Source organism: Nothobranchius furzeri, chromosome 15 (genome assembly GCF_043380555.1).
Source record: "Nothobranchius furzeri strain GRZ-AD chromosome 15, NfurGRZ-RIMD1, whole genome shotgun sequence".
In the NCBI taxonomy this organism is placed as follows: Eukaryota; Metazoa; Chordata; class Actinopteri; order Cyprinodontiformes; family Nothobranchiidae; genus Nothobranchius; species Nothobranchius furzeri.
Genome location: NC_091755.1, coordinates 40,022,974 through 40,042,378, shown reverse-complemented (window position 1 = coordinate 40,042,378; position 19,405 = coordinate 40,022,974). Strand labels below are relative to the sequence as shown.

The following is a 19,405-nucleotide window of genomic DNA, read 5'->3' as shown; positions in this document are numbered from 1 at the left end:
TTCCTTCTACTTATTCCGCCTTTCTCTGGATCCACAGATTTCCCTCTTTCCTATTCATTTATTTCTCTGTCCTTACATGACATGGTTTTATCTTCGTCTTCGTCTTCGTCTTCCTCCGCTTATCCGGGTCCGGGTCGCGGGGGCAGCATCCCAACTAGGGAGCTCCAGGCCGTCCTCTCCCCGGCCTTGTCCACCAGCTCCTCCGGCAGGACCCCAAGGCGTTCCCGGACCAGATTGGAGATATAACCTCTCCAACGTGTCCTGGGTCGACCCGGGGGCCTTCTGCCGGCAGGACATGCCCGAAACACCTCCCCGGGGAGGCGTCCAGGAGGCATCCTGACCAGATGCCCAAACCACCTCAACTGGCTCCTTTCGATCCGGAGGAGCAGCGGTTCTACTCCGAGTCCCTCCCGAATGTCCGAGCTCCTCACCCTATCTCTAAGGCTGAGCCCGGCCACCCTACGGAGGAAACTCATTTCGGCCGCTTGTATCCGCGATCTCGTTCTTTCGGTCATTACCCAAAGCTCATGACCATAGGTGAGGATTGGGACGTAGATCAACCGGTAAATCGAGAGCCTGGCTTTCTGGCTCAGCTCCCTCTTCCCCACGACAGATCGGCTCAGCGTCCGCATCACTGCAGACGCCGAACCAATCCGCCTGTCGATCTCCCGATCCCTCCTACCCTCACTCGTGAACAAGACCCCGAGATACTTAAACTCCTCCACTTGAGGTAGGACCTCTCCCCCGACCCGGAGGTGGCAAGCCACCCTTTTCCGGTCGAGAACCATGGTCTCAGATTTGGAGGTGCTGATCCTCATCCCAGCCGCTTCACATTCGGCCGCGAACCTACCCAGCAAGAGCTGAAGGTCAGAGCTGGATGAAGCTAGGAGGACCACATCATCCGCAAAAAGCAGAGACGAGATTCTCCTGCCACCAAACTCGACACACTCCACACCACGGCTGCGTCTAGAAATTCTGTCCATAAAAGTGATGAACAGAACCGGTGACAAAGGGCAGCCCTGGCGGAGTCCAACCCTCACTGGGAACAGGTCCGACTTACTACCGGCTATGCGGACCAAACTCACGCTCCTCTGGTAAAGGGACTGAATGGCCCTTAACAGAAAGCCACCCACCCCATACTCCTGGAGCGTCCCCCACAGGGTGCCCCTGGGGACACGGTCATAAGCCCTCTCCAAATCCACAAAGCACATGTGGATTGGTTGGGCAAACTCCCATGCCCCCTCCATCACCCTTGCAAGGGTATAGAGCTGGTCCACAGTTCCACGGCCAGGACGAAAACCACATTGCTCCTCCTCTATCTGAGATTCAACTATCGATCGGACCCTCCTCTCCAGTACCTTGGAGTAGACCTTTCCAGGGAGGCTGAGGAGTGTGATCCCCCTATAGTTGGAACACACCCTCAGGTCACCCTTCTTAAAGATGGGGACCACCACCCCAGTCTGCCACTCCCTAGGAACTGCCCCCGATGACCACGCAATGTTGTAGAGACGTGTCAACCATGACAGCCCTACAACATCCATAGCCTTGAGATACCCAGGACGAACCTCATCCGCCCCCGGGGCTCCGCCGCTGTGTAGTTGTTTGACTACCTCAGCAACTTCTGCCCCCGAGATCGGACAGTCCATCCCCAGGCCTCCCAGCTCTGGTTCCTCCTCGGAATGCGCATTGGTGGGATTGAGGAGCTCCTCAAAGTATTCCTTCCACCGTCCGACTATAGCCTCAGTTGACGTCAGCAGCTCCCCATCCCCACTGTAAACAGTGTGAGCGAGTTGCTGCCTTCCTCTCCTGAGGCGCCGGACAGTTTGCCAGAACCTCTTTGGAGCCGATCGATAGTCTTTCTCCATGGCCTCACCAAACTCCTCCCACGCCCGAGATTTTGCCTCGGCAACTGCCACTGCTGCACCCCGCTTGGCTATCCGGTACCTGTCTGCTGCCTCCGGAGACCCACAGACCAGCCACGCCCTGTAGGCCTCCTTCTTCAGCCTGACGGCTCCCCGAACCTCTGGTGTCCACCAGCGGGTACGGGGGTTGCCACCACGACGGGCACCGGCCACCTTACGACCACAGCTAGCAACAGCCGCCTCGACAATCGCAGAGTGGAACAAGGCCCACTCGGACTCAATGTCCCCCACTGCTCTCGGGACGTGGTCAAAGCTCTGCCGGAGGTGGGAGTTGAAGACCGTCTTGACAGGTTCTTCTGCCAGGCGTTCCCAGCAGACCCTCACTATGCGTTTGGGTCTGCCAGGTCTACGCGGCATGTTCCCTTGCCATCTGATCCAACTAACCACCAGGTGGTGATCAGTTGACAGCTCCACCCCTCTCTTCACTCGGGTGTCCAAAACATACGGCCGCAGGTCAGATGATACGACTACAAAATCTATCATCGACCTGTGACCTAGGCTGCCCTGGTACCAAGTGTACCGGTGGGCATCCTTATGTTCGAACATGGTGTTCGTTATGGCCAAACTGCGGCTTGCACAGAAGTCCAATAACAAAACACCGCTCGAGTTCTGATTAGGTGGGCCGTTCCTCCCAATCACACCGCTCCAGGTCAAGCTGTCATTGCCCACGTGAGCATTGAAGTCCCCCAGCAGGACAATGGAGTCCCCTGATGGAGCACTATCTAGCACTCGTCCCAGGGACTCCAAAAAGGGTGGGTACTCTGAACTGATATTTGGCCCATAAGCACAAACAACAGTCAGGACCCGTTCCCCGACCCGAAGGCGCAGGGAAGCTACCCTCTTGTCCCCCGGGGTAAACCCCAACACACAGGCAGAGAGTCTCGGGGCTAACAAAAAGCCAACCCCAGCCCTCCGCCTCTCACCCGGAGCAACTCTAGCAAAGTAGAGTGTCCAACCCCTCTCCAGGTCTCGGGTTCCAGAGCCAATGCAATGTGTCGAGGTGAGTCCGACTATATCTAGCCGGTACCGCTCAACCTCTGCCACAAGCTCCGGCTCCTTCCCCGCCAGCGAGGTGACGTTCCATGTCCCAAAAACTAGTTTTCTTGTCCGGGGATTGGACCGCCAAGGCTCCCGCCTTGGTCTGCCACCCGATTCGCATTGCACCGGACCCTTCATGTTCCTCCTGCGGGTGGTGGGTCCACAGTTGGACGAGCCCATGTGTCCGGTTCGGGCTGGGCCCGGCCGGGCCCCATGGGCGAAAGCCCGGCCACCAGGCGCTCGCTCACGGGCCCCAACCCCAGGCCTGGCTCCAGGGTGGGACCCCGGTAACCCTCCGGGCCGTGTACTCCGACTCTTCGTTTTAACCGCCATGAAAGATCCTTCGAACCGTTCTTTGTCTCACCCTGGTTTTATATTTTTCTAATCTGAAACTTATTTTCTAATCTTTTTTTAACCTTAATTGAATAGAATTTTTTTCGTATTTGTGAAGCGCCTTGTGCTTTTTATCTTGAGAGGCGCTTTATAAAAGATTGTTTTCTTTCTTTCTTTCTTTCTTTCTTTTTTTCTTTTTTCTTTCTTTCTTGCTTGCTTGCTTGCTTTCTTTCTTTCTTTCTTTCTTTTCTTCTACTGTTTGTTTATGATGATTTAGCACATTTAGAACCACGGCTAAATGTGTGGGTGGAAACCCCCCCAAAAGAACCAAAGTCTGTAATATTCTCCTAAAGGTTCATAGGAAGGTAACAACTAAGTGTGGCTCCTCCTCCTCATGCTACATGTCTGGTTACATCGTTCACCTTCCTCAACCAAGGCAACATTTAAAGGCCAATAAAGTCGCAGTAAAGTGACAATGCTGTCCAAATTCAAAGACTACTCCAAATTCGTCCCACAAATGCCCCCTCATTTTTCTCGGTCCCTATTACAGGTCTGGTTTATCCTTGTTATCCCACCTTATTCCAGACTCATTGCTCCTCTAACAGTGGTGGAGGGAGCAGGAGAGGATTATATTGTTTAAAGTAAGTAGCTTCCTTTATTTTTTTATATTCCTATCTGGCTATACAGATAAATTACATATTATAAGCCTAAAGCAGCTGTGATGGGTTTTAGTTGTTTGCATAGTTTTATTTTTAAAATTTTTTTTTTAGAATTTGTCAAAAAGCAATCCTCATAAACTAGTATGAATGGTGGCTTCCATATTTCTTCATGCAAAGTTTAATTTTAACTTCTGTTCAGAAGCCTCATGGTTACTCTGCAGGGGCAGGAAGAAACCTGAATGTCCTGTCCAACTGTCCAGTTTCCCAGCCGCTCACCCAGTGTTGTGTCTTCATGTAAAATCAGCCTTTCAGGACTTTGCTAAGACGTCAGCATATTGCTCCAGTGAGTGACATCAACGAGAAGCGCCAAAAGGCGTCCAGGGACATAAATAAGTGAACCCACAGCGGCTCTTGATGAACATAACACCTATGACAGCTTCCAGTCAGGTTTTCGTAGAGCTCATTCTACTGAAACCGCTCCTCTACGGTCTCTAATGACCTTTTTGACCCACAGTGATGCAGGGGACTGTTCTGTTCTGGTCCTGCTGGACCTGACTGCAGTCTTAGACACTGTTGACCATCACCTGCTACTGGAGAGGCTGAGAGACTGGGTAGGCCTATCAGGAACTGCTGTGGAGTGGTTTTCCTCTTATCTGTCTGAGCATTCTTTCTCTGGCATCCAGGGACATAAATAAGTTCGGTCTTTATTTTTTTTTAACCAACAACCAAAATATTGGTTTGCACAATGCATCCTGAATGGAAGACAGGGACTTAAACTGAAAACCAACAACGTAAACTAACCGTTAATCTCCAGTCCGTTAGCTGTGATGGTCGTAGACAGGCCGTTCACTGGTCCATTTTCATGCTTCTCATGAACTGTCCCATTCTAAAATATGAAAAAGAAAATATATGCATCTTCATTAGGTCTTCAGTAAGCCAATTCTGTGCAATTAGTCAACAAGTTTTAAAAAGCCAACAAGCACACACCTGAAATGAGTTGTTTTCTTTTGCAGGTGTGCTGCACACTGAGTCTGAGTTTACCTGGGTCGGTTCTGTGTCAGTCGACTGTTCGTTTCCCATGTTTCTCCCAGAGTGGGCTCACGGCTTTAGCCTGATACGACACAAGCAGGAGAAAAAAAGATTTTGTTTTAAGTAGAAAAATCCTCAAAAGGCCTGAAGCGGTCTTGCATATCTGTTTCAGATACCTTGTTCCGCCCCAGCAGGTCAAGCAAGTGATGCACTCCTATGTCCTCTGTGTCTGTCAGAGCGATGGAAGCATGCTGCCTTCCCAGCTGTGTGTTTCGCTGGCATGCTGTTTTATGTGTACTTAAAAATGGGTGTGACTGTTTAGAAGCAATCAGCTGTCTTTCCTGCTCTAACCAAAAAGAGTTTAGTTTATTTTTCTAATAAAAAGACATGTTTATTTTATTTTTAGTACATTTTTAGTAAACTATCTGATAAAATCTCAAACATTACTCTCATGAGGATAATGTGTTGTGGAGCACAGTGTTAAGGTGGAGCAGCACACTGAGGGTGAGCAGCAGGATGTCTGGAGGATGTTGGTCTGGCAGGCGTCCATGCTGCCTAAACAAAAAAATAGTCATGTTGTCTCCTCAGCTCACCTTTCCTTCTGACTGGACAATAATATTTCAGTTTTGTGGTGACATAAATTTAATGTATTTTTTTATTATTGTAATCATTCAATCTGACTACATTTCCATTCCAAGTGAATTTCTCCACTGTGGGATCAATAAAGTCTGTTCTATTCAAGTGTTTTTGTATAATTTAACCTTTTTTACAGAATGTAACTGATACAAAGAGACAGGGATCTGCTTTAGTTGGGTTAAATAAGAGTCATTCGTTAAATGAAAGCCTGTGTGTTTGTTAGCTAAACACAGCGGGATGCAAAAGTTCACGCAGCAGTGGTAATCTTCATGATTTCCTTGTGTAAACCGTTGGTTGTTGCGATAAAAGCTTTCGGTTAAATATATCATACAGGAGAGTTTCTAAGGTTTACAGAAAATGTGCAATAATTGTTTAAACTAAATTAGGCAGGTGCATAAATGTGGGCAACACAAAAACAAATGAACTCAGTATTTAGTAGATCCTCCTTTTGCAGAAATAACAGCCTCTAATTGCTTCCTATAGCTTCTAATGAGAGTCTGGATTCTGGCTGAAGGTATCTTGGACCATTCTTGTTTACAAAACATCTCTAGTTCATTCAGGTCTGACGGCTTCTGAGCATGGACAGCTCTGACTCACACCACAGGTTTTCAGTAATATTCAGGTCCGGGGACTGAGATGAACATTCCAGAACGTTCCACTTGTTTTCTTTCAGACTTCTCTGTCAGCTGAGGATTGTTGCAAAACAATTCCCCACCAGGGCAAAGGGCATGGCGCTATTCAGAGGTATCCTGACATCATTACAGTCGTATCAGGTCCACTACTGTTTTGTTTACATAGTTTTAATGTACTTCGGAGACTTTTTAACACGAACAAATTTGTCCCTCATTCCCCCTCCACCTCTTTATGCGATCGGCACCTCCAAACTCACGTTTCACGTCTTTTCCGTCCACGATTAAAGCGCTTGCTGCCTATCTCTGTACTCCCTTCAGTTACGGGTGAATAAACATTCATATTTTCAGACTTTTTTCTGCAATGCGCTCTTCACTCTGTTCCGTGTCAACCGCTAAATATCCCTTTAATGTTTGAAGTGGCAATGACGTGCTGTAGACAAAAGAAAACAGAAAGCAGCGTCCCGATCAATCACAAGCTTGTGGCCTGCGTCTCTTTCGACGGATATATAAAATTTGGGGCATGTCTCCATCTTCCTCCGCAATCCCGTCAAGGGCTCCTGCTTTGGCGCATAATGACGTTGCGTGTGTTTGTCCCATCGACATACATATATGGACAATGGGTTTCCATAGGCTCCAATAATAAGTTTTTGTACTAAAATGGGAGGTGGCCACCACCGACATTTTGACCGTGTCACAGGTTCCGTCAAGCCCAGACAATTCCATAAAAGGGAAGAGAGGAGGAGCTGAGGGTGGGGCTGTAAGGCTGGGATCGACTGACAACACCCGGTCGAACTAGCTACAAGCTAACATGAAGCTAACCCAAAGCTAATGCGGAGGTGGGAGCTAAGCTAACGGAGGTAGCAACCTAGCTACAAACGGAGTTAACTGTGCACAACACCAGAGCTTCTGAGTCAGAGATACGCCGGGCTGACCGCTGGGTAAAACCGGGTGGAACACAGAGGTCTCCGAGAGCTCCACAAGCCGGCAGCTGCACAGCAGCGCCGCTGCGATCTGAGATGCGCAGAGCTGCCGCTGGGGAGAATCGGGTGGAAAGGTTTCCATCCCAGAGCTCCACAAGCCGACAGCCCGCGCAGCAGACAGAAGCCGCGATCAGACAGAGATGCGCCGAGCTGTGGGGAGGGGAGAACGGGTGGAAAATATTGGTCTCCCAAGAGCTCCACAAGCCGATAGTAGGAATCCAGCTCCACCAACATGTTATATTTCAACCCATTTTCTAAAGTGCAGCATTGTGTTAAATGTACTGGGATTTACCCTATTACATTTAAATTTCATGGTTAAACAGTACATGTTAAAATCTAAGCTCAGCTCGGCAGTGACCTAAAATACATAAATATAATTTTACTTACCGAAAAAAATTAAGTGGACACTCCTTGGACGCTCTATTGGTGCAATTAATGCCACAGCAAGTCATTTTGTCCAACAATTGCACAAAAAATATCCAAACAAGAATACACACACACAGAGACTCAAAATCCCGGAGCAGTTTCCAAGCCAGACCGAGGCTCTACTGAGGCCTTTCCACGGAGCTAGCTCTGTGGTCACGTGGGTCTGATGCTCATTAATATACAGAATTTTAGGCTTTTAATACACTTAAACAGACGAGTGAGAAAAAAATTCACCCCCCTCAGAGTTGTCATGAGTGTAAACTAGATCATTTAAACCAAAAACATGTTTTGGTACCAGGTTCTAAATATGTTTATTTCTGCTGTGAAATTGGTATTTTTAACATGGGAGTCAATGAGGATTTGCTCGCTTCTGACACCAGCCCCTAGTGGATGAGGGTGGAACTGCAATTTTTGGTACTTCCGGGTTGGGACCAATTTTAGAGCCGCATTGTGGGGGCTTGGTTTGTCTCAACACAGACGGAGAAGTATAACCTAGGCTTTAATAACGGGGCTTTGTTTTCTCACAGAGCGCAGTAAAAAACGGCACTTCATCTGGTCATTGAACACAACATTTTACACCATACAGCTGCTCACGTCCTCTGAATGAATGAAAGTACGAAACGCTTCGACTGAATAAATGGTTAATAATTTTAACGTTACTGATCAGTGTCATCACTCACAGTCAAAGCAGTCGCGATATGCTGACGTTTGTGCAAAGTTCTGAAAGGGCTGGATTTGAATGCATCAGCTGAGAGGACTGGGACATCCTATCACCTGGTCAATGTTCCCGTTGCAGGAACTACCCTGGAGGTCCGGTAATGGAAAAAGGGCTATTGTTTTGTAAAAACGTCTAATAAAATGACATCAGTGCCCAAATTTATTAACCGTCCTAATTTTGTTTAAGCAATTGTTGCACACTTTCTGTAAATCCTATAAACATTGTTTCACCTCTCAGATATCACTGCGTGTGTCTCCTCAACACGTTCTCACTCCCAGCGCGTCAAAAACAAACGCTTTGTCAGCCACCCTCCACGTCGGACCCCTGACGCCAAAGGGCCCTTTTTCGTTACTTATGTGCGAAAAGGGGTTTTTCCCTTATTTGACTGCAGATCCCAATGCAGCGTAACACTGACGCGATGGGATGTCCGCAGCCAGGGCACCAAACAAGCTCATTGTACCGCACCTTAACCTTATCCTCTTATTTAACCTTCCCCTCACCCCTATCCTAACCTTAACCATCTTGCTAGCGAACACGTTAGTGATGTGTCGATCGTTCTAAAAGCCTGCTCTATGAAGCGAAGGGCGGGAGCCGCCTCGTCATTGGTCGGGTTTGGACCGAGCCAACGCGAGGGGGAGGTTTCAACTACCACGGTGGAGGTTAAAAGTAGAGGGTATGTGTAACCTCCCCTCGCCAGATGGTATGTTCTAACGTTCCCCTTGGGCGGCAAATACGAAAATTCACAGTCAGACTCTGACTGTCAGAGTCAGAATGCATGGGAAACAAACGCTTGATCACAGTGAGAGTAACGTTTTAGGTAGCAAGAGGGTTAAGGTTAGGATGAGGGAGAGGGGAAGGTTATAAAAAGTGAAACGTTAAGGTTTAGGTGCGGTTAAACTAGGAAAAATTTTGCCCAGTGAAAATAATGCCCCAGGGTCGGCCCTGGTTATAACGATATTGTTATTACTTCTCTATTCCTATTATTAGGTGACATTTAACCTACTGACAAGCTGTGTGACCACTGGCAACAATAAATATGCCATTTTCTTCCCAAAAAAAGTATATAATTGAAAAAAAATGATATAACATGATTCAGAGGGACTTAACTGATAAAATGATATGCATTACAACTCTGAAAAAAATTTGGGCACAAATGGGTTAACAAGGCTGCCCAAACGTTTGCATCCCGCTGTATCCCAGTGCGTGACTTAAAATGAAACGTTTAGAAAGTAAAATACCCTGGATGATTTATTTTTTTCAAATTATTCTGAAAATTTGTTCAACGTGACATCCTCTTAGTCTGCCATAGGCATCATGGGATTTGTGAGAAAAAAATTTTGCTGGAAAAAATGTTGAAAGCGTGCAGTATTTATCAAATTTCCTACAACAGTTTGTGGAATTTTTGGAGACAATAGCCCAGTTGTAGCCTATTGCCCGCACACTGGGGTGGGAGTCGGATTCCCTAGTTTGGACTTTGTGCAAAGGCTGCTGCTGAGGGACTTCAAGCAAAGTCTTCATGAACGCACCAACGCTTTACAGCCTACTGGTTTTATTGGAGGCATCATACTCACAAAAGGCCATTGATTTGAAAACAGAAAACTGGAGAATTAGCACTCTTTGTTTTCATGGATGCAGACTCTGTATGCCTGGTGTTACTGCCTTACACATGTGTTCAGTAAATATTTGATCTTGGGTGCAGTCCTGTTTGCCTTTTAAATATGCACAGAGCAGCAGTTCCGGTTTAAAAATCTGTTTTGATAGTCAGGTGAACGTTCAGATAAATCACCTGAGATAGGCTAATAGTTCTTTAATCAGTCATGTAGAGATTAAAATCAGCATGAAGACCTCACATGTTGCTGCCATTTAAGCTGTCTGCCCAATTTCTCATGCATGTATGTAAAGTAGCATGCAACTCTTCTCTCACCAACCCTTCCCTCCCCTGGGCGGGGTGAGTGGCTCTTCATCTCTAGCTGGGGTTCTCTACCAGAGGCGTGGGGCCTCATTTATCAAGCTAGCTCACGCACAAAATGGGGTCGAAAACTGCGCGAGCAACTTTCCACAGAAACTGTGGGATTAATGACAGAAAACTTAGCGGAAAAATGTGCACAACTTTAAGTTAACTAAGGACCTGGCTTACGCACATTTTGGACATGGAGAGCACCTGCAGTGCTGCTGCTGAGAAGGATACAGTTATGAAATCCTGCAGCATTATCACTTGTACTGCTTCGTTTTCACACGGAACAAGATCCCCCACACGCACGCACACTCACACACGCACGCATGCACACACACACACACAGCCTGAAGCGCAGAATACGGAATGCAGAATATCAGCAGGGGGACAGATTGAGACAGAGTGTGTCCTGTCACTATAACCCGATTGATCGTGCACCCTGGCTACTTGGACAAGGGAGATCTCTGTTTGGGTGACTGGTTAGCGCATGTGACTTTCACCTGGGAGCAGGGCTGGACTGGGACAAAAATTCAGCCCGGGCATTTTGACTGGAGACCGGCCCATCACCTGTTTTTTTTTGGAAAAGACATTAAGCCTTATGTTGTTTCTGACACACACCAACGTACACTTTCTTATTGGTAGTATTTATGTATCAATCTAATAAACGTAAACCTACACCATCCTTCCTATCCTGGTATTCTAAAAAGTAGGGTTGGGGGTAACTGATTATTTTTAAAATGATTATTCTGACGATTATTTTATCGAATAGTCGACTATTCTAATGACTATTTAGATGATTAATCTAGTGATTACTTTTCTATTGCACAATTAATAAAAACCAAAAAATTCTCAAATAAATTCCTCCAAAAAATTGATAAGTTGTTACTGTAAGAGAATAAACACTACAGGCCTTCCATTTTGTATAACACTGCTTTTATTGTGTTGCGGTTGTTTATGTTCTGGTGACGTGTAGAACTTGGGAGTGCAGGCTGCTGCCTGAGAGGTGGTTGGAGACGGAGTGTCTCCATGCTGCTTTGATTTGTTCACTTATGTGCATGAGGCAAGTGGTGTTACGACCCTTCCTGGGGAGTCACGTGTTTCTCCTATTTTAACTGTAAATCCTTCTAGCTGTTATATTTATAACAAGAAACAGATATTCGGACGGAATATTTTTATGTTTATTCGAATATGATTGTGGAACACACCCGGCATCATAATAAATGAAGTAATATTTATGCCAATTTAAGCCTTTATGGGTGACCAGGACTCTGTGATCAATTTTTGGCAAGGGAAATTATCATTTGTTGCCATTTTTTAGGTGTTTATGAATGTGGAAGACACCCAGCATCCTGTGATGGCATTAATAACATCAAGAGATAATAAATAAAGTAATATTTAGGTAAATGTAACCCTTTACACGTGACCAGGACACTATAATCAATTTTTGGCAAGGGAAATTATCTTTTTTTCTTTTTTTTTTTTTGCCATTTTTGGGGTGTTTTTGATGACACAGTAGGCAGTATGAGTACAGTAACGTCAACAGATAATACATAAAACGCTTATTTGGTCAATTTCAGCCTCCATGAAAATCTTAGCGATTCAATCACTTTTTGGCAAGTAAAATGCCATTTTAGCTGTCTACAATTAAATCATCAATAAAGAATTTAAAGATATTTTGATGCATTTCTTATAGGTAAACGGGAGGGTGTAGTCTATTTGGCACGTGACAATCTTAATTTTATGTGCTGAAGTGCTTTTATCTTGTTACTTTTAAATAGAGCAACGTAATGAATAGCAACCTACACAGTGTCATTGTAAAGCCAAAGCTTGATCATTTTAAATACTTTTTTTCAAGTAAAAATGTGCCCCAAACTAGTTAACTGTGGCTCCATGTCAAGTGGACTAAAGAAAGGAAGGGGAAAAAATTAAATTGCTGGAGAATTGTTTATTTCCATTTATACAACGTTTACATTCAATACAGGGTGCCATTTTACATTGTTTATTTATTTTTTTAGTATCAAGGCTGTAACATAAAGAAAGCCAGTTCTTACCACAAAGTTTGTGGCACAAACCATCTTTCAATCGCAAATATTGCAAAAAGGATTAATATATCCTCATTGTGAACGTTTAAGACAAATAGCAACACTTAAAACAACTTCCGAACTGGAAAAACTAATGTGGCAAGGTGCAGAAAGGAGTGCCCAGGCGGGATTCGATCCCCAGACTCCCGGGTGAGAGTCATACGCTCTAACCAGTCAGCCAAAGAGGCATCTCCTTAGCCCACTAGCCAGGGCGCATGATCAATCGGGACATTGTGACAGGACGCTCACACAGCCGCATCTTCCTCCCTCTTTCCACAAGGACGTCCTCGTGCTCCCGCGCAGGGTGCCACCAACACTGCCACACTAATATCCGCGATAAACATCTGTTTAAGTACCGAAAGAGGTTATCTTTGCTTTCTGAATGTCCATATTGCTAGATATGCCGAGTTTTAGGGCGAAATCCTGGGGAATTTTGTCTAGAAATGCAATTACCTAACCGTGCGCGATCCCGCGGTGGCTAATCATTTTTTGGCAGCGAGTCAATTTATGGCACAACACCGGCTCGGGTTTCTCCTCCTCCTCCCTCTTTTCTTCTCCAACCTGTCGCTGGGCTGAGGCTCCATCACTTCCTAAATTGATTTTACTTGAACCTTCACTACCAAACAACTGTGAGATTTTAACACATGTGCCAGCATCAGCCTGAAGGGCCAGTTTCTTTTTTAGTCGAATTTTCTCCGCTCCTCCTTTCCGTTTTTTGTTCTCCATTTTGTAAAGCTCGTCTGTCTGTTTACTGAGATTCACAAACAACTGGCGGGTGCATCAGACCTCTGGCTATTGGTCCAGCCCAGAGTGTATTATTACCAATTGGCCAATCCACCAACTTTTACGAGGCGTCGCGTGGGGTGGCGCGGACAAGTTGTCCGCAACAACTAGAAGCCAGGAAAAAAAACAAAACAAAAAAAAAACAGACACCGGCCCATAAAAGATGAAAGGGTCGGCCCAGCGGGCAGTTGCCCGCTATGCCCTATGGTCAGTCCAGCGCTGCCTGGGAGTCTGGGGACTGAATCCTGATTGGATCATTTTTTTATATCAGCCACAGATCTCTCTGAAGAACTCAGCATTGACGGCTTCAGCAACGCTGTGCCACTCCGTGGATTTTCTCTTATTTGTTTTGCAAAAGTACTTCCTTACATTTCTCCACCTCACCCACAGGTACCTCAACTTCTGCTTGTGTGTAATAGCGCTTTCTTGATCTGCCTTGATCTACGGTCGCCATGTCATTGGCGGAGCGCTGCAACAGCCGGCTTATGTATACGCATGGGATCCACAAGGCACTTTGCATTGACTATTTATGGCAGTAAGTGGGCGTGGTGAGGGCGGGATGTGACTAAAAAGCAGCTGAGAACCTATCTAGATAGTCTCTGATTTATGAAGTTGCAATTGCGTGCAGCTGTGTGTACTCCATGTTTGATAGATCACAAACCTACTTGGCATAAGTACTTTTTTTTTGCTGAGCTTAAGTACGGTTTTAGTAAGGATTCTACACAATGTTTGATAAATGAGACCCCTGGCAGCTTGAAGGTTCTTAGCTGGTCCTAGAACTGCACTCTTCCAGACTGAGTTGTCAGATGTTTGTCCAGGAATTTGTTGGAACCACTTCTCTAGTGTGGGGGTCTCTTCAGAGCACTGTATCATTGTATCATCATTGATCTGTGTCATTATTTGGTTAATAATACTTAAAAAAGACCACTCTGTAAGTATTTGTATTCAATCTTTGTCACATGCGCACAGCATGTAATGCTGAAGTGCTACCGCCAGGTGGTGGTGTCGCAGCGGCTCTCTATTGAGCGCTGCTTTCTGACAACAGCAGAAGAAGTCAAGATGGCAGCTACCGTCATGAAGAGTCCTGTTGTAAGTTCGTTTTTAAAGGAATTTTACGTTTTCCTGTAATTAAATTCATGCGCCGCTTTAGTCGCAGATATGAATGGAAACAGCAGAGGAGTATTTGATGTCAGAAGTCACAGTTTTTGGGGTTTATTTTAACCATTCTCACCACCCGTTCATGTGAGTGAGTGGAGCTAATGTAGCTAGCACAGAGGCTACAACCACCCTGCCGGGCAGCGGCTGAAGCTGACGACGGTTTATCGGTTTGTCACTAACCAGCTCTGTGGGAGTCGACCGGACCTCAGACCCGGTGCGCTTGTGAAATGTTTAGTTATTTACAATTAACGTCATCTTCCGGTTTGCAGGCTGTTGAAGACGTGGTTGTCACGTTCGAAGATCAGCAGAAAATCAACAAATTCGCCAGAAACACGAGTCGGATGACGGAGCTCAAAAATGAAATCGAATCAAAGAAGGTGAGTTTGGTGTTTTCTGCTGAAGCATCCTCGTTTCCTGTAACCTTAACCCGATGCTGGCTTATTTCAGGTTTTTATCCAGCCTGGGTAATGTTGAGTAGATTTCTTACATCTGTCAGGAACTGATCGCAGTGTTTGTTGTTTCTGGCTGGCTAAAGGAAGATCAACATGACTTTTTAAAGAGTAAACTCAGACCTCCATCAGATGGTGGCTTTGTGGCTCAGAGGCACACTGGTAGCTCTAACCTCCAGAACGTCAGTGCCTACATGGAACAGTTGCCACTTATGCAGATCAACACCGGTGGGGTTTGACTTCGGCAGTTTCCTCTAAAATGCCAAAGTCATACACGCAAGTTGATGTAGAACCCTGTTATTTAATGTGTAAGGAGTCTGATGTGTCCTGGAAGAGCTACTGGAGCAGTCAGTAATCTATGAACTGCCCTCACCGATTGCTTTGTGTGTGGTGTCCTCTTTCAGAGAACGCTGCAGAACCTTCAGGATGCCAGCGACGACCTGATGCTGTTAGACGACGACACTCTGTTGATCCCCTACCAGATAGGTGGTGTCTTCATCAGCCACTCCCAGGAAGAAACACAAGAGATGCTAGAAGCTGCTAAAGTGAGTGGATCCACGTAACTCAGTAACTCGTTTTGCTCTTCTCTTAAAACATCAGAGAGAAAACCGAATTCAAGTCGCTGTGCAGCTCGAAGGTGTCGAAACAAACCCGGAACTATCGAGGTTAGAGCTGAGGAAAATAATCGATGCATCGGGATGCGGACATAAACGATTCTGCATCGTAGAAGAGTACGCCATCATCGATTATAGTGGAATGTAGTTTTGTTTTTTTAACAGCGGCACCAGCGCAGCGTCCAAATCTGTCAGAGTGAGCGTCCTCCACATTTACCAAGTGGTTCCGCCTTAATGTGGTTCTGCAGGGCTGAGCGCTTGAGTTCTAACCTGAGACCGAACCGGAACCGAATCAGCCCGACTAGTTCTGTTGGATTTGGGCCCTGAATTACGTCAATTGAGTGGGTTGTCACACGGCGCGCTCCGCTCGCACAGCAACTGAGAGAGGGAGAGAGAGGATCGGAGGACGCTCCTCCAAACCGATGCTCCAAACACGCGTTATTATTTTCATAATTTAATTATTATTTCTCCTGGAAGCGCTCAGTCAGACCGAGTGTTGTGATGCTGGGAGATCCGGTCTTGGGGAGGGGGCGGGGTCAATGACGGTGGCTGCAGCGTGATCGTCTTTTATTTAGGGACACGGAGAAATTAAGAGGAGAGAGATAGAAGATAGAAGTTCTTGTTCCACTTTATTCTTTTGTGTCATGATGATAATTTGATGTTAAATTCAGCTTAAAGAGAAGCTGGGAGGAAGCTTTGGTTCATTTTAAGTTACAGGAGGTCTTGTCTCCCATCTGCTCCTCCAGAGACAGCATGGACATGAGGGTCACATGGTGAGGGTCCCACAGGACAGGTTAGTGGAAAGGTTAGTTAGCTGGTTAGTGAAGGAGCTCCATCAGCTGGGTAATTTAATCCTAATCCAGCCCACAGCCTTCTGCTGGTGTTATTATCAGAAAGAATAAAACACACATCTTAAATATTATTGGAAGTGTAGAATTTGTTTTATGTTTTATTATTTTCTGCATCAAACAGAACTTGATTCATTCTCCAACATTTCAGAAATGAACCACTGGGTTCAAATGAAATTAAGTCAAACATTTCATTTGGTGTTATTTCTGACACCCTTCAACTGTGGCATAAATATCGGACTCTAGAGCTGCTCAGAGACATTAAACACTCATATATGAACCCATTATGGATTTTATTATTACGTTATGTTTCCTGTAGGTTTTCAGTACTTTTTTAGATTTTGTGAGTTTTTGCAAAGCGTGTTCTTCTCAGCCTGAGGCGTGGTGTTGAACGAGGAAACAGATGTTTTACTTTGTTAAATCTTCTTAAATGTTTAAATGTTTTGTCCTAACCTGTTGTGAATGGAGAGATTTTGAGGGACAGCAGGTTGTGTCGATTACGCTTTTGATAAAAAAAACATAAAACTAAAAAGCAATTATCTGACATCTTCCATTTATCGATGAAAACAAACTAATATGAAATAATCGTGATGCGGGATGCAGCTATCGAATATTTTTGTAATCGAGTACTCTATCGAATCTTTTATCGATTAATCGAGTACTCTAATAAATTACTCTTTTGTGTTTTTAAACCATTATATCAAATAGCATGTTATAAAATATGAAAGACCTCTTGAAATGAGAAAGCAATTGCCAGTTATTCTTCAAGTTTTATTCAAAATTAGTTTTCAAAACTTCAGCACTTCAACTTTACTTCACAGTAAACAAATGCGAGCGGCTGCGGCCCAGACAGAACCAGAACCGTTCACGGCGCATGCGCAAACATGGCTCGCCAGCTGTTTCCCTATTAACACACGTCCGTATTAATTTCTACTTTATTTGTCTCACACTAACAAGGATTGTCGAGAAAGCGTGTTTGCCGTGGTTTTGTCAAATTATACTGATCACACAACATTTATTTACTTCCTTTCGTTTTCCTCCGCCACTCATAAATACCCGTGTCCTCCTGCAGCAATCCCGAGGGACAACGGACATCGACAACAACACAGTAAAAAATCGGCGTGTTGTAAAAACTGCTATTTTTAGCACGTTTTAAGACCGACGTGTTGCTACCAGACGTACGGTGTGAGCTGAAACTGAGCGCTACAAATGAAAACGTCGCACAGTGTCTGCAGAATATATAGAAATACAGGCTAAAATGCATTATCTTGTAGAGGCTCGCTTGCAGAAGTGACATTTACATGTGGATGTTTCCTGGTCAGGTGCTGCAGCATGGAGGATGTGGTGTTGTGGTAGGCTACATCCATTTTACAGTATTTACACTGGACTACGTTTTCCGCCTTACGACGTGAAAAATGGTCCCACAACTTTGACATTTCCTGTCTTTTTCACCCTCCACCGGGGTCCACGTTGTCCGCCATGGCTTAAGAGAAAGTTAAGTTGCGTTCGCTACTCGCGTGTGCATTCAGTGCAGTGTGTATGTGCGTCACTTATCTCGGTCCGGGTGAAACATGACCCCGGGTGATTGCAAAGCCATGAATTAATTAAACATGAATGAAACGAAGCTTCGAGGCAGAGAATTTGACTCGAGGATTTTTTGTACTCGAATTATTCGAGGTACTCGAGGAATCGTTTCAGCCCTAATCGTGATGCATCGGGATATCGAATCGAATTGAATCGTTGACCCAATAATCGTAATCGAGTTGAATCGGGAGACAAGTGAAGATTCACACCTCTAATCAAGGTTCAGTCCCACCATGGAAACCGTATGAGTACCAGTGTCTCTGTCCACAGCGGAGGCAGTTTACATCAACATGAACTCAGAGGACCAGGAAAGAAACTCCTTATGCAAAAGAGACAGAATATAAAAAAACTATTTCCTCTCGTCGGAAGGGACAACAAATCTCACCACAGCCATTTACTTTCATTAAACGCTGCTACACCGTGGCTTGTTTTCTGCATTCTCTCAGTAATGCTGCATGTAAGTGAGACCCCAGTCATGTGCGGCTCAATAACAGACGATTATCAGAAGGTATTCAAATTTGGCACTGAAAAGGCTCATCAGTAGTGCCTACCAAATGTGTCAGAACTCGGCTCTACTCGTAACCGTTTTGGTGGTTAACTGAAATGTGGATCTTCTGTCAACAGGAAACTCTGGAGCAGGAGGTCAAAGGCCTTGAGAAACGCGTGTCAGCGATTCAGCAGGTGTTGGGTGATCTGAAGGTCCAGCTCTACGCTAAGTTTGGAAATAACATCAATCTGGAGGCTGATGAGAGCTAAACAGTTTGGAATCTGACAGAGGACGGACTTTTACTGGTTTCAGAACTTGGTTGATGCCAACAAAACATGTTTTCTGTTTGCTCTCCTGGCTGTTGTTTACTCTGATGATGCGTTTACCTGCCTCACAACATCAGGAACTGTACAGATTTGGTCATTAAATGAATCCGTAACATTTATTTGTTCATGTGCTCCGTAGTTTTGTTACTTCTGTCCATCAAACTGAAGACACAGTTTCCAAATCAGATCAATAACTGGTTTTATTATGAAATCTTTAGGCTCAAATGTCACAGAGGCAGGACTAACTAAACAATCTTCCTTTTATTTATAACAATAATAAATAAATGGATGAAAACATTTATTTTAACGTCAGTTTTCTTTTTGAAACACCTTATGAACAACTAAAGCTGCAACGGTTAAAGGAAAACCCAGAACGGTTTTAAGCTTCAGGACCACTTTAAAGCCAGGCTGACAGAAATCATGATGCTAGCTCCACCAGAATTACACTCCAGCTGGGCTTTTATGTGCGTTTGTTCAACAGCAGAGGCCACTGTTGGCAATCTGGATCAAGCATTCGTTTTACGTGTCAAATCAGATTCTCAGGTCTGATTTCAATTGAGGAACATTTCTAAAGTACGTTGTGGTCTCCTAGCCTGGCGAGCCAGTCTGTCCATGACCCTTTGACGGCTCTCAGTGGCAGGGCAGAATCTACACTGCTACTGGACAACCGACGTTACGGACTCACCGCTGCGGATGTCGGTCAACAGGGCAGTCCGCCACACGCTGTCGCATAAGATGAAAAAATGCT

The 19,405-nt window shown here is 45.3% G+C and overlaps 2 protein-coding genes across 10 annotated transcripts in view; one reads left to right on the top strand and one right to left on the bottom strand.

The window, feature by feature from the left end:
- Nucleotides 1-5,246, bottom strand: part of bcas1 (brain enriched myelin associated protein 1) — a 34,503-nt gene extending 29,257 nt beyond the window's left edge. For 8 of the 9 annotated variants that reach the window (XM_015967143.3, XM_015967147.3, XM_015967148.3 and 5 more), the window contains exons 1-3: nt 5,158-5,246; nt 4,940-5,063; nt 4,754-4,838 (exon numbers count right to left, since the gene is read on the bottom strand). In XM_015967143.3, the coding sequence (XP_015822629.1) occupies nt 4,754-4,838; nt 4,940-5,032 (178 nt within the window). In that variant the 5' untranslated portion in view covers nt 5,033-5,063; nt 5,158-5,246. The remainder of the gene's footprint in view (nt 1-4,753; nt 4,839-4,939; nt 5,064-5,157) is intronic. The other variant, XM_015967145.3, reaches the window with a different exon arrangement.
- An 8,905-nt stretch (nt 5,247-14,151) lies between these two features.
- Nucleotides 14,152-18,958, top strand: pfdn4 (prefoldin subunit 4). The gene is made up of 4 exons (XM_015967142.1): nt 14,152-14,280; nt 14,619-14,726; nt 15,203-15,343; nt 18,469-18,958. Exons 1-4 carry the CDS (start codon nt 14,167-14,169, stop codon nt 18,598-18,600), a joined length of 495 nt encoding a protein of 164 aa, XP_015822628.1. The 5' UTR covers nt 14,152-14,166; the 3' UTR covers nt 18,601-18,958.
- Nucleotides 18,959-19,405: the final 447 nt, after the last annotated feature.

Excerpts from the sequence above, each read along its gene's own strand:
- pfdn4 (XM_015967142.1), top strand. The coding sequence starts at position 14,167 with ATGCTGAAGTGCTACCGCCAGGTGGTGGTGTCGCAGCGGCTCTCTATT. Across the intron at positions 14,727-15,202 it reads ATGAAATCGAATCAAAGAAG|AGAACGCTGCAGAACCTTCA; the intron begins GTGAGTTTGGTG and ends GTCCTCTTTCAG. Across the intron at positions 15,344-18,468 it reads AGATGCTAGAAGCTGCTAAA|GAAACTCTGGAGCAGGAGGT; the intron begins GTGAGTGGATCC and ends TTCTGTCAACAG.